Here is a 12,513-nt window from a genome sequence, read left to right on the forward strand (position 1 = left end):
AACATAAAACCAGATCAATCTCTCATAGAGATCTATAAACCCCAAATAAAGGGAAGGCTTAAGTGCAAAGACAAACCCTAACACCAATAAAGCTTAAATAAACAATTTAATGAGATGGTGATGTTTTGCTGAAGCTCGGTTACTACTTTCAACACCACTGTAGGCCGACTGCCCTCTCCCTGGTTATTAGGAGTTGCACAGACCAATAACGCCACATGCTTGAGGATGCTGTGGTCCTCCCTCTACTCGGTTTTGTAAAATCTTTTCAACCTGGATCTGACTCCATTTGGCCTTCCCTTGGCTTGAATGCATCATTTATATTGAGCATTATTTCCTCCATCTTCCTTTTTCCACTGGCTTATAACAAAGTAATGGCATTAATAAAATTGCAGACACAAATGCAGATGTGGAATTTGGGCACTGAAAGCTTGTACCCAAGAGACATTGGAATAACAAACTTTTCATAGGGATATGGATCTGATTGACAATTTACCCAGTGGCCACTAGGTGCCAAGGACAGGGCAGTGTGTTTTAAGTATGTTAATTTACTTCATTCCTGTAATGTAAGTAAAATTAGGATACTCTGAGACTCACGGCATTGTTTAAAAAGGATTGACTAGTTAAGAGCCAGGTGGTAGGTTTTTAATAAATGTTAGTTGTTAAACTATTAACACCTTTGGAAGTAGTTAGTGTTTAACTAGTTTATGGAAGAGGAAACCGCCTCCATGAGATTGTGACCCATCCAAGATAACACAACTAGTAAGCCACAGCACAGGAACCCAAACTCGTGTCCAGGGCTGTTTCTACTCTGACAGAGCTCCTACTCCTGCAAATCTGAAACCAAGGATTCTCCAACTCCTGGCTGGGGGGAGGTATCCTAAAATAACCTCTCAGTTTGACTACTGACAACCCCCACCTCCCCAGAAAAGTCCAGGAGCCAGACCATCCCAACTGCAAAGAAAACCCTCAATGTCCTGCAGTTTGGTAATATTCTGCAGCTTTTTCTCAGAATGGCTGGGTGTGTATGTATGTGTGGGGATCCTCCCAATACATTTTTGTTTTTCTCTCTGGGGTGTCTTGAGATTGCTGTGTTTCCATTTCCCTGATAATGGTGTCCCTTTTCTTATAATTTCACGCAAGGTATAAGTCTTGGGGATACATATTCTATAAGGTGGGCAAACTAAAAAGTACGAAACTTTGTTCTTCAGCTCACTCAAAATCAGGATAATTGATGAAATGCAGTGATTCCTCCTTTTGGCTGGGCTCTTTGGTGCCATTTATGATCTATTAATCTTGACATCCCTTCTCTTGTTTGCTGAAGAGGCAGACTATTTTTGGTCTGACTCTTCTGGCTTCCTATTTTAGGTTAGGTGGTCTAGTGCTCCAAGAAGTTTTCTGCCATCCTGAGAGGTAATGCTGTCCACTCAGGAGAACTTCTCAAACAAGTTTCTCTTCTCGGGGTGTGTGGGTGGCAGTGCCTGGCAGTAGCTGCGTGCTATGGTTAAGCCTTTTCCAGCTGATTTGAACCCTTCAACATGGTTGACTTAACTCATCTCAAAAAGCTTCCAGTTTATGAGGGTGGCCCAAGAAGGCAGAGGGCTGGTCAAGCTGGGTTCCTACTTTGTTTTGGAGACTTGGTCTGCATTCTCATGGAATAGGAGCAAGTTGTGCTTTGTTGAGTTCTCCTGGGATATTGTGCTGTTACAACTGTGGAATAAAACAAGCTGATAAGTCTCATCAGACATGTTGAGAATAATCCAAAGGCCTCATGACGATAGCTCTTCCTGGTGTTGGATTGCTTAGAAGTGGAATCCTATAGAAGAAGAGGCGGGGGGGTGACAACGGCCCCTCTCCTTCCCCAAGCTCTGACACTCTCGCCAAGCCTTCTGCGTGGTGTCAGGAGGTAGTTGTAGACCTTTGAGCTTGGAAGACTCGTTTTTAAGTCAAAACACGATGATAGAGGCACCAGTGGCATTTGTTGATCTAGACAATCCACATCCATGTGTAGATGTGTAAAAATTCCATGTCCTTGGTGTCGGAAGTTCTTATTCCTGGTGCAGGACATGGTCTAGGCTCTGTGCCTGAGAAGATGGCTCCTACTGGGCAGGCCTCTGGAGTCTTCATTGCCCTGTATAAAATGTGAGGAGTTAGGCCAAACAGTCCCTACGAAGTTGAGTCCTCAGTGAGTCTATAAGGAAACAGCTCAATTTCCACATCCGAAGCTTAGCCGCTCAGCTGTCTTGAATGATAAGTACAAGATGGTGGTGTCTGCTGGGCGAAAGGGAGGGGTTTTTGGGTGTGCACCGTGGGCCTGGGGGTCAGTGCAAACTTCAAATATGGAAGAAGCTGCTGATTGACTGGACCTCTGAGTGATTAAAGTGCCTAGATGCTCCAGTCTTTGCTTGGTAAATAATCTCCTTCTCTACTCAGAAATAGAACTTTGTTTTGAAGAAAGATGGGTCTCCCATAGAAAGGGGAGAGATTTATAGATTGAACTTGGAGCCCTTTAGTTTTTAGCTTGCATCTTCCTTTTTTTCGGCTATGCCTGTGGCACTTGGAAATTCTGGGGTCAGGGATCCAACCCAGGCCACTGCAATGACAATAGCAGGTCCTTAACGTGCTGTGCCAAAAGGGCACTCCTAGCCTTCATCTTCTTGAGTCAAAACTTTTATTGGAGTCAGCTATTTTTCTGTCCCTTCTCACCATTTTCTCTCCTCCAGGAATGAAGTTACCGAAGGCGAGTGAATACAGGATATTGTGTGGTTGGCAGTTTGTCCCCATTGGGTAGGCGAGAGTTGAGAGAGGACTTAAAAAACTGAGGTCCCTAGGGTGCAGGGTGACATGTTTTAGGCTGAGCCATATGAAAGTGCTGTTTTGTTTCGTAGTTCTACAGTGATCAAATACTACTGATGCTTATGGTACGACCTAATGTCTGAGGCTGCAAGGTGGCCACTAATTCTTGTTCTTAATTAGGAATCAGAAACCCCCAGGACATCTTGCTGTCATTGTAAGACATCTTGGTATGTGTGGAAGAAAGAGGGTTTGTAGGGTGAGAGGATCAATCCTGTAGCCACGTCATGGGCCTGAATTTCTATCCAGCAGTTGAGAGTGGGATCCTTGAGTAGGAAGGCATCGTACATTGCAACCTGCTGGCCAACTCTGAGTCACCGGTTTCTCTAATGGGTTTTGAAATGAGTTGCCAGCCCTGCCTCCAGGGTGCTGTCCGTAAAAATGAGTTTCAAAAACACAGTGCTTGTCCCAGTCAGAAGTTGGGGAATCACATTTTGGTTCAGCCTCTTAATATTTGGGCATCACACGAGGTAAATAAGAATAATATTAATAAAATAAGAGCATGCCTAAAGGAACAGCTCTGCAAGCAGAGTGAGGCTGATTGCCAAAGGCTCCCTGGGAGATGGGGACCTGGGAACTCTGGCCACCCGTCGCTGCCCTGTTGCCTTCGATTCAGCTTTGTTCAGAGTGTGGAGGACAGTGTATACACGGTGGTAATAGGATGGGATTGCGGTGAGGCGAAGTTTTCTTGTCCAACCCTATTTGTTCTAGCACCCTGCAGGTTGAATGCTGGTAAGTGCATCTGCCGTGTCTTTTATGAGGTAATGTGCAAACAGGGGGAGGGGGACGTGGAGGCGTGGGGGGGGTGGAGAGCCAGAGGGGCAGCTGTGGGGAAGGCCCCTGAGCGAGCAGCTGATTGCTGTGATTATATCAGCGAGCTCTGACGTTGGGGGTCTTTTGGGACATCTGAATCCGGCCAATTTCAGTCCAATTTCCATTGTGCCGGGGATTAGTCCCCCTCATGCTAAATGTACCAGGAGAGGGGAGCTGTTGGCAGCGTCCCTGAAGCCCCCGAAACTGATTTGATCAGGAAAACAGTCACAAATGTGGCCTTGGCGTGTGCGCAGGGCGGGCGTGTGTTTCAAGTTGCGGAAGCAATCATCGGATCAATGACACAGGGGTGGGAGCAGCTGGGGGATTTCCGTTGGCCACATTATTTCTGTTCCCTTTAATTTCCAGGTGTCCTACATAGGCCAGGACTGCAGAGAGATTCCAGAGCACCTCGGCAGGGACTATGGACATTTTGCAAAGAGGCTTGACCTGAGCTTTAACCTTCTGAGGTATGTAACCTTTACAAGATGCAGGCCAGTCCCCCAATAATGGCCTGCAGATCAAAGTCAAACGTCCCAGTGGCATCGCACCCCTAAGGTCTTGACGCTGCTGCACGTGAATCTCTGGCTCCCCTCTTGGTGCCCTTGAAGACGCATCAAGCATAAGCATCCCGTCTTACGTGTGTCCCTATGAGAGGGCCGTCGGTGTCCTCTTGTTCTTTTCTCACTGATGCCCTTGTGGACAAGTGGCAATACTTTCAGGGAAGGAGTGAGATAAAGCCAGCTAGTGTCTTGGGGGTGTTGGGAATGCTTTCCTGGGTAACCCCATCTCCCAGGTAGAATGCGTGCATCTTCTCTCTCTCTCTTTTTTTTTTCTTTGCCTTTTAATGAATTGGAACCTTAAATATTTGTGATGATGATTTCTCCCAGATGGTATTTCAGAGTAATTCAAACACTGCTGCCATGGGGGTAGATGGGAGGGTAACTCAAACAACTGTTCCAGTCTTGGCAGAAGGTAAGGGTGCTGGTCTGTATTCTCCCAGTGGAGACAACGGTTATTTTCTTCCTAAAAGGTTTTGAATTGCAACGGGCTTGGGGGCCTGGCCGAGCAAAGGAGGAGGTGCCCGGAAAGCCTGTGTCAGTGGGGTAAATGGACAGGGATCCGGGGGGTGGCTTGTCCTAACAAGGTGCCTCTACACAGAGCTTGGCCCTAAGTGTCCCTCTGAAAGCCGTCTGTCCTCTAAATGGAACCATTGGTCTCGAGTGGAAGGAGAGATGAGGAGCTGGAATCCCACCCCAGGGCTCTGATGCTTTGCTTCTTTCACCTTGTGGAGTCTCCACTCTGAGTCAGGACCCTCTGGAATGAGGAGGGTGGGACAAAACTCAGTGCTTAAAGGCCGCAGAGGGTAGAGGGGGCTGTGAGTTGAAGCTTAGCCGGCAGAGTTTCTTGGTGGTGCTCAGGTGCAAGGCCAGGCTAGGATGCATCGTCCCGACAGAAGGGGCCTCCAGGGGGCTTGTGTGGGAAGAGTGTGGGCAATGCACGCGTTTTCTCCCTGACTCCCGAGGGTTTGTATGCTTCTGGGGAGACGGGGAAACAGAAAAGTCACCAAGAAATGGAGTGATGAGAGGATGCCAAACAAACGCTGCCTCTAAAGAAATTAAGGGTGGTGTTGGGTCCTTATGCAAGGAGGGGACAGAATATACAGCCTCGATAGGACAGTGCCTGAGTCACGTGTGCCGCTCAAAGAGCTCCCCTGTGCAGACTCAGATAAAGTGTTTCTGTGGGCAAGGAGAGGCATTCTTCCCATGTGACTGGCCTCTGGGGACTTGGGGCTTTGTGGCTCAGGCAGTGGCTGCTTTGCTGCCGGGAGCCCGGATGTGGTTTTGAGAAGGCTGGCCCTGTGAAAGAGTGTCAGCAGTCATAGGTCATGGGACTGGGCTTGTTGGGTCTGAGGAAGCGGCCGTCTTTGTTGCTCTCTGGGTCCTGCCTCCCTTGGGCAGAAAAGGGGCTGGGATTCTAGGAGGGGTGTGGGTGTGGGATGACAGTTCAGTGGTGAGAAGGGGCTCTTGGCTCTTCTGAGGGGCTGGATCTATTGGGAAATGGCAGGTCTTGGAGCCAGGAAATTTTTGAACGTTGATAAAGTGGAGATTCAGAGGAGGAAAAGTTAACATTTTTCTTTTTCTGTGTTAAGTTGGAGGAGTGACTGCTTCTGGCCCGGAACCTATTCTTAGCCATGTTGGGTCAGTGTGTGACCTGCACCCTGGGCTGGGGCAGGAGTGACCTGTGGAGAGGCGAGTTCTGATGGGAGGGTTTATATTAGGACTTGGTTAAACTGGACGGAGTTACAGACCAGAAGAGAGAAACACGGTGCTGGTTTGACATGGTTATGTTGGGACTGGCTTCTCTTAGATGGTCTTATTTACCTAACCCCAGGGGCGAGGGGAGGTGGCACTATTTCTCTCGGGTGTCAGAGGAAGATGGAAGCTTACTCAGGCACTGGTCTCTGTCTTTGCTTTCAGGTGGAATAAAATTCAAAGATCATTTAGATCCTTAACTCATTTCTCTTAAAAAAAAAATGGAGGTAAGAGAAGGAAAGAGACAGAAGATCTTAAACTTGCCTTCCAAATGAAATGTGACAGATGACCTGAGCCCACCAGGCTGCGGGGATCATCAGATCCAAATGAAATACTGTGGATCTCCACCTAACCTTCAGTAGAAAGTTTCTCCCCAGCCCTTCCTCATTATTTTTATGGAATTTGGAGGAACCTATCTCCCTGTATTTGCTCTGCTCTGGGATTTCCCATAGCTCCCTGTCCTAACTCTGTCTCTGCTCTGTCTGCTGTTGTCCCTCTGGGCACCGGGTCTGGCCCCATTCAGGGCGCCCCCTTCATGTCTCTGAAGCCCAGCACAACATGACTTCGTATTACAGATGTTGACTGCCAGTTCACAGTGTGCTGGGGGAGGAGAGTGTGATGACTGCATGCGGCAGCAGATGCTGGGATAGCATTGTTCCCAGAGAGATTTTGGGTACTCCCTGGCCCTGGAGAATTTCTCCCTGGCTGTGCTTCTTATTAGGATCAGGCCCTGCATGTGACCAGGTGCCCCTCTTTCCCAGCTTCTTTGTCTCCTTTCCATGTTACCTTCTTTCCAAAGCTGTCTCAGAAACATAGAATTCTTCTCATTTTGTTGTATACAGAAAAATTACCCCCCTCCTTTTTCTAAAACATCTCTATGGGCTTCCTTTTCATATCCCAAGAGTTTTATCAGGGTGTTGGCTTAATGGAGCCATACCCAATGATCGAAAGTGTGCCGGCCCTGTAAGTCATAAAATTGGTCTGTTTTTGCTTTAGACTACAATTTGCTTTTAGGCAAGGAATTCTTTTTCTTTCTTTCTTTCTTTCTTTTTTTTTTTTTTTGTCTTTTTAGAGCTGCACCCATGGCATATGGAGGTTCCTAGGCTAGGGGTCAAGTCGGAGCTGTAGCCACTGGCCTACGCCTCAACAAAGCCAGATCTGAGCCGCTTCTGTGATCTATACCACAGCTTGTGGCAACACTCAATCCTTACCCACTGAGCAAGGACAGGGACCAAACCTGCATGCTCATGGATGCTAGTCAGATTTGTTTCTGCTGAGCCACGAAGGAAACTCAAAGGAATTCTTTTGGTTCATTTTGAAACAGCTCATACGTGCACATGGCACACTCTTGAGAAGGAACAAACATGCAGCCAGTGAAAAGAAAGTTGCCTTTACATGTCTGTCCTTTAGCCTCCCAGTTCTTGTCTGCACTGCTAACTATGGAAACTTGGGTTTTTGACATCCTCCCAAGAGATTCTGTGTCTACACTAACGTGAGAATTTCTCACATGGCCAGATTTGCATTACTTCTTGTCAAGGTGTCTGTTATAAGGTAGGCATCAGGCTTCAGTTAACCATTCAAAATAGGGCCCTCTTTCTTTATTACTGTAATATTAATTCATAGCCATTCACCATCCTGATTGTTCATTTCATTCATGAAAGTGATGTTTCTGCTGATTCTCTCTATGGCCATCTGTTCATGCTGGAGGGGAGGGTGGTGATGGATTTATAAACTCTGAACTTTTATTATTATTATTTTTTTTGCCATCACACCTCAGGGTCTTCTCTCCTGCCTTAACAATGGTGAATCTGACTCTGCCTCAGTTGGGTGGTCGAGTAGTAAACTGGTTACTTCTCTATGTGGAAGGTCATGGGAATTAAGGCTGTATGGCTTCTATGACTCTGTCCCGGGGAAAGATGAAAGCCCCTGAACCCAGTATGTTCCCTGGGTCAGGATGGAAGTTGGAAAGGGAAGCATGACCAAAGGTCCGAATAAAATTTCTGGCTCCCTTAAACTTGCTCATTTCTTACTTCTCTCAGCCTGTATCTCATTATTATTCCTGTTAGGATTGGATGGGAACCAGGTGAGCTACAGTGATGCTGCTCAGGAACCAGCTCCCCTGACACCTTTCCCAGGGGTAGGGTCTTGCCATCCACCCTGTCATGGGCATAGAGGGTTTAGGGAGGTAATTCTGTAACAGCCAAGAAGAGTGAAGTGTTTTTTTTTTTTTTGGGGGGGGCTGTTTCTTGGGCCGCTCCTGCAGCATATGGAGGTTCCCAGGCCAGGGGTCGAATCAGAGCTGTAGCCACAGGCCTACGCCAGAGCCACAGCAACACGGGATCCGAGCCGCATCTGCGACCTACACCACAGGTCACAGCAATGCTGGATCGTTAACCCACTGAGCAAGGCCAGGGATTGAACCCGCAACCTCATGGTTCCTAGTCGAATTAGTTAACCACTGAGCCACGATGGGAACTCCCAAGAAGAGTGAAGTTTTGCCCCTTGAACTTGGATGCATTAATGATCATGAGTCTGTTGTTGACATTGGCATGAAATTTTACTTTATATTTTTGAAGACAGTTTTGTAAATAATAAAAATAATGATTGATATAGAAATCTTGGAAAACTCAGAAAGGTATGACAGAAACCCTCTTTGAAAGTTTTGACTGATGATCTTACCACCCAGAAATCACCACTGTTAACATTTTACTGTCTTCCAGTCATTTATAATGCTGAGTAGTTCTTAAATGATGCTATTGCTTACATGGTGTTGGAAGTATATTCTCATCTCAATAAATACTGCATTTGTTTTTCATGGGTTCTTATTTCTTACTGTTGGACATTTAGATTGTTTCCAGATTTTTACTGTTATAAATGTTTCTCATAAATAGCCTTGTAATACTCGTTGATGAATGTCTGTTTAGTTGTTTGGGACCAGTTCCTGGAGACAGAATTATCAGAGGGCCTTGATACAGATGTCAGATTGCCCTCAAGAGGTTATACCAATTTCTGCTACCAGAAATATTTGAATACCCATTGTTCCAAAAGTCTTCCTTGAACTTGGTTTTCATATTTTACTTTGCTGATGAATTTAGAGAATCCCATGCCTTAGCCAGTGCTGGCTCCTTGACCTGCTGAAGGCAAAGAGAGCTTGGTAATGAGTTGTTCCAGCTTAGGTTTGCCCTATCCTGATGAGGGAGAGAAGGCAGAGTTCTCTCGGGCGGCCTGGTCCTCTTCCCCAAGAGCCTTAGGTAGGTTGAGGGGGTTGCCTGCTGAGTGTGTGAGCACGGTGGGCAGAGGAGAGTACCCAGCACACCAAGTGATAAAAATAGCTGTGTCAATCTGGCGGTGAAAGCAAGAGGGTTTAATTGATCTATGGCAACAGGAAGTTGACATCTTAAATTATTTTTTGTTGTATCTTAATTTAGCATCACTCTGACAAAGGAACTGTACAGGGGAATTCATGGGAAAATGTCTTAGGTGGGAGCGTCCTTGGCTTTATCCAGGATGGCAGTTATGGACTGGGGAGTTGGGGCAACTCCAGTAAAGAAATGGTGGCTCTGTCCTCTCCGCCAGACAGTGAGGTGGACATCTGGTATACCGTCAAATCATCCAGGATGGACATGAGACTATATCTATGTCTCTTATTAAACTGGGCCTCTTAGCTTGCTGCCCACTTGGGGAAATGGGCAGAATGATTAAAAAAAAAAAAAAAAAGACTTTGGGTTCGATCACCCTGACTTGAAATCTTACACCTGTCACTCATCAGTTGTTTAAATGGCCTTGGGCTAATTGCAGAATGTTGAGTCTGTAACTGTGTAAAGTGCCTTACAAATTACCTGCCACATAATCATGATAGGTCGTAAGTAAGCATAGCCATGGTTGACCCTCCATGGTGGCCATGTCATTCTCTGGGAATCAGTGGGGTTCCCCACAAACATTAAGGATTTCCTCCTAGAGCACATAATATGTTGGTGCATCTTTCCACCATTTGGTATGACCAATGGGCAGAAACTTTGAGAGCCAGAACAAAATTTACCATTTTGTCTTTTGCTTGCTATGATCATCAATCTTGGGTTCTGACCATAAATGACCAGAATCTCTTTCTGGTCTATATCGGACATAATTGTAAATGAGAAATTTGTGTTTAAAGATGTAGGGGTGTTGAATACAGCATAACCTAGCCTCTTCTAACTGGTCTAGATACCTTGTTTCTCTGTCAGACATTCCATATGCTAAACCCACTCATCTCACATGCATTTTCATCCTTGCCAGCTAGGAGTTTCCTTTGTTCACATGACGGTAGGAGTGGGTAAGAGAAAATTGCTTGCCTAGATTCTTAGGAGAAAAGCTCACAGGGCATGTTCAGTTGGTACTGGGTCTTCATCAGAGCATTTCTTCGCAGTCAGGGGCCTTGTTCAAAACCCAAATGTAGGAGTTCCTGTTGTGGTGCGGTGGTTAACAAATCTGACTAGGAACCATGAGGTTGTGGGTTCGATCCCTGGCCTTGCTCAGTGGGTTAAGGATCTGGCATTGCTGTGAGCTGTAGTGTAGGTTGCAGATGTGGCTCAGATCCCACGTTGCTGGGGTGTGGTGTAGGCCGGCAGCTACAGCTCTGATTGGACCCATAGCCTGGGAACCTCCATGTGCCGCAGGTACCGCCCTAGAAAAGAGGGAGGGGGAAAAAAAAAACGCAAATGTAGTGTTTTCAAAACTCAAATGTAGTCTTATTTGGGGAGCCTACTGATATTTGGGTGAAGGTGGCAACAGAGCTCCTGTTGAGACTTGAGAGATGATGATGGGAAAGCTAGGATTTAGAAGGATACACTGTTGATTTTGATAATAGTTGTAGGGTCTTGCTAAGTCCTGAGAGATTCAGGGAGGCAAGGGTCTGTGTTTGTTGGAACCAGTGTTCTCTCTCTAAGCCGGGCAATGCTATGAAAGGCAGCTTTTTTGCTTTAAGAATATCATTGGCCATTCAGTTGGCTACCAGCAGAACATAAAGTCAAAAGGTGAAGTGGAAAATGACCTGGCAGGTAATATTTAATGTCTCAGTAGTGAGACTTTGATTTCCTTGACACTCTGTGGAGTGACCTTTGTGACTACAGAACCACCAAGAACAGTTAGAAGGAAAACAGAGAGGGAGGGAAGGAAGTAGGTATCAGGCTACCGTGAAGGAGATATACATGGTACTTTCTTCTTTCCCTCCCCTAAGAATGTCCTGACTTGTGGGATTTCCACCCTTTGGCCAGAGAAAATGGGATATTGAGCCGCAGAGAGTAAGACTGAGCTGGGGAAGTGGTGGGCGATTGGAGAGAGTTGTCTGGGGCTTTCCTGGATTTCAGCTTTTTCCCAGCCAGCGATGCTCCCTGTGATCTTTAGAAAGTGCTTCTGGAGTTCCCCTCATGGCTCAGCAGAAATGAATCTGACTAGTATCCATGAGGACGCAGGTTCGATCCCTGGACTCATTGAGTGGGTTAAGTATCTGGCACTGCTGTGAGCTGTGGTATAGGTTGCAGACGTGGCTCATATCTGGTGTCGCTGTGATTGTGGCGTAAGCCAGCAACTACAGCTCCAATGCAACCCTTGGCCTGGGAATCTCCATATGCCGAGAGTGCAGCCCTAAAAAGACCAAAAGGAAAAAAAAAAAATGCTTCTGTAAACATCATCTCCCTAGCTCCTACAGTGTTGTCTCTAGGATGAGAAATTCCTGGGCTTTTTTAGTCATGCCTTATATTTTTCCATTGCACTCATTTACTCCTTCAGAATCTTGGGGTTTAATTTTCTTTTCCCTGCGAAGTTCTCTCCCTGAGCAGTTTACAACTTGGGCCTGACTGCTCCACCCATTCTATACCCCTGCTCTCTGCTCTTAAGTCACTAGGGTGTGTGTGGTGATGCTATGTCATCAGGTGGATGTTGGAAGCACAGGTGATTTGGAAGCGCAGTGGGAGAGGCAAGCAATCTTAACCCTTTCAGACTTTCTCTTGACTGGCCCATCTTCTCAACCATGAAGTTCCATCACAGTGATGGGAGTAGGGACCAGCCTAGCACTGAGTGGGTGAGGCCTGGGATGCTAAATGTCTTGGAGGGCATAGGACAACTTTGCTTCCCCATGCCTGCCACACTCCCTTGAAGACCTGACTCTGTCAGAGAGCTCGTGGAATGGTTCTCTTGATGAGCTGGACGGTAAAGCAGGCTTGCAGAGAAGTATCCAGAGGTGACTCATTCGGTTCCGCAAAAGGGGCCTAGAGACAAGGGATCACACGAGTGACATGAATTATTGTGTTTATTTTCTGACGCATAACCGGTGCCGTGGAGCACTTGCTACCTGCCAAGGCTGGGCAGGACACCTACAAGTGTCAGTGCATTCAGTTCTCCCAAGAGCATTTTACAAATGAAGCCACTGAGGCCCAGATAGGGGAAGAACTCTCCCTGATAGCACACAGGGATTAAACAGCTGGCACTGGGGGCTTTGACTTCAGTTTTGCAATCCATCTAAACTGCTTCTCAATATGTTAATCATTGCTTTCTTTGTGGG

The 12,513-nt window shown here is 46.6% G+C and overlaps 1 protein-coding gene across 1 annotated transcript in view; it reads left to right on the forward strand.

Moving 5' to 3' along the window:
• LRMDA (leucine rich melanocyte differentiation associated) overlaps positions 1-12,513 on the forward strand; it is a 1,094,312-nt gene that overhangs the window by 2,162 nt on the left and 1,079,637 nt on the right. The window contains exon 2 of the mRNA XM_047761275.1: positions 4,030-4,130. Coding sequence (XP_047617231.1) covers positions 4,030-4,130 — 101 coding nt within the window. The remainder of the gene's footprint in view (positions 1-4,029; positions 4,131-12,513) is intronic.

This window comes from Phacochoerus africanus, chromosome 15 (assembly GCF_016906955.1).
Source record: "Phacochoerus africanus isolate WHEZ1 chromosome 15, ROS_Pafr_v1, whole genome shotgun sequence".
In the NCBI taxonomy this organism is placed as follows: domain Eukaryota; kingdom Metazoa; phylum Chordata; class Mammalia; order Artiodactyla; family Suidae; genus Phacochoerus; species Phacochoerus africanus.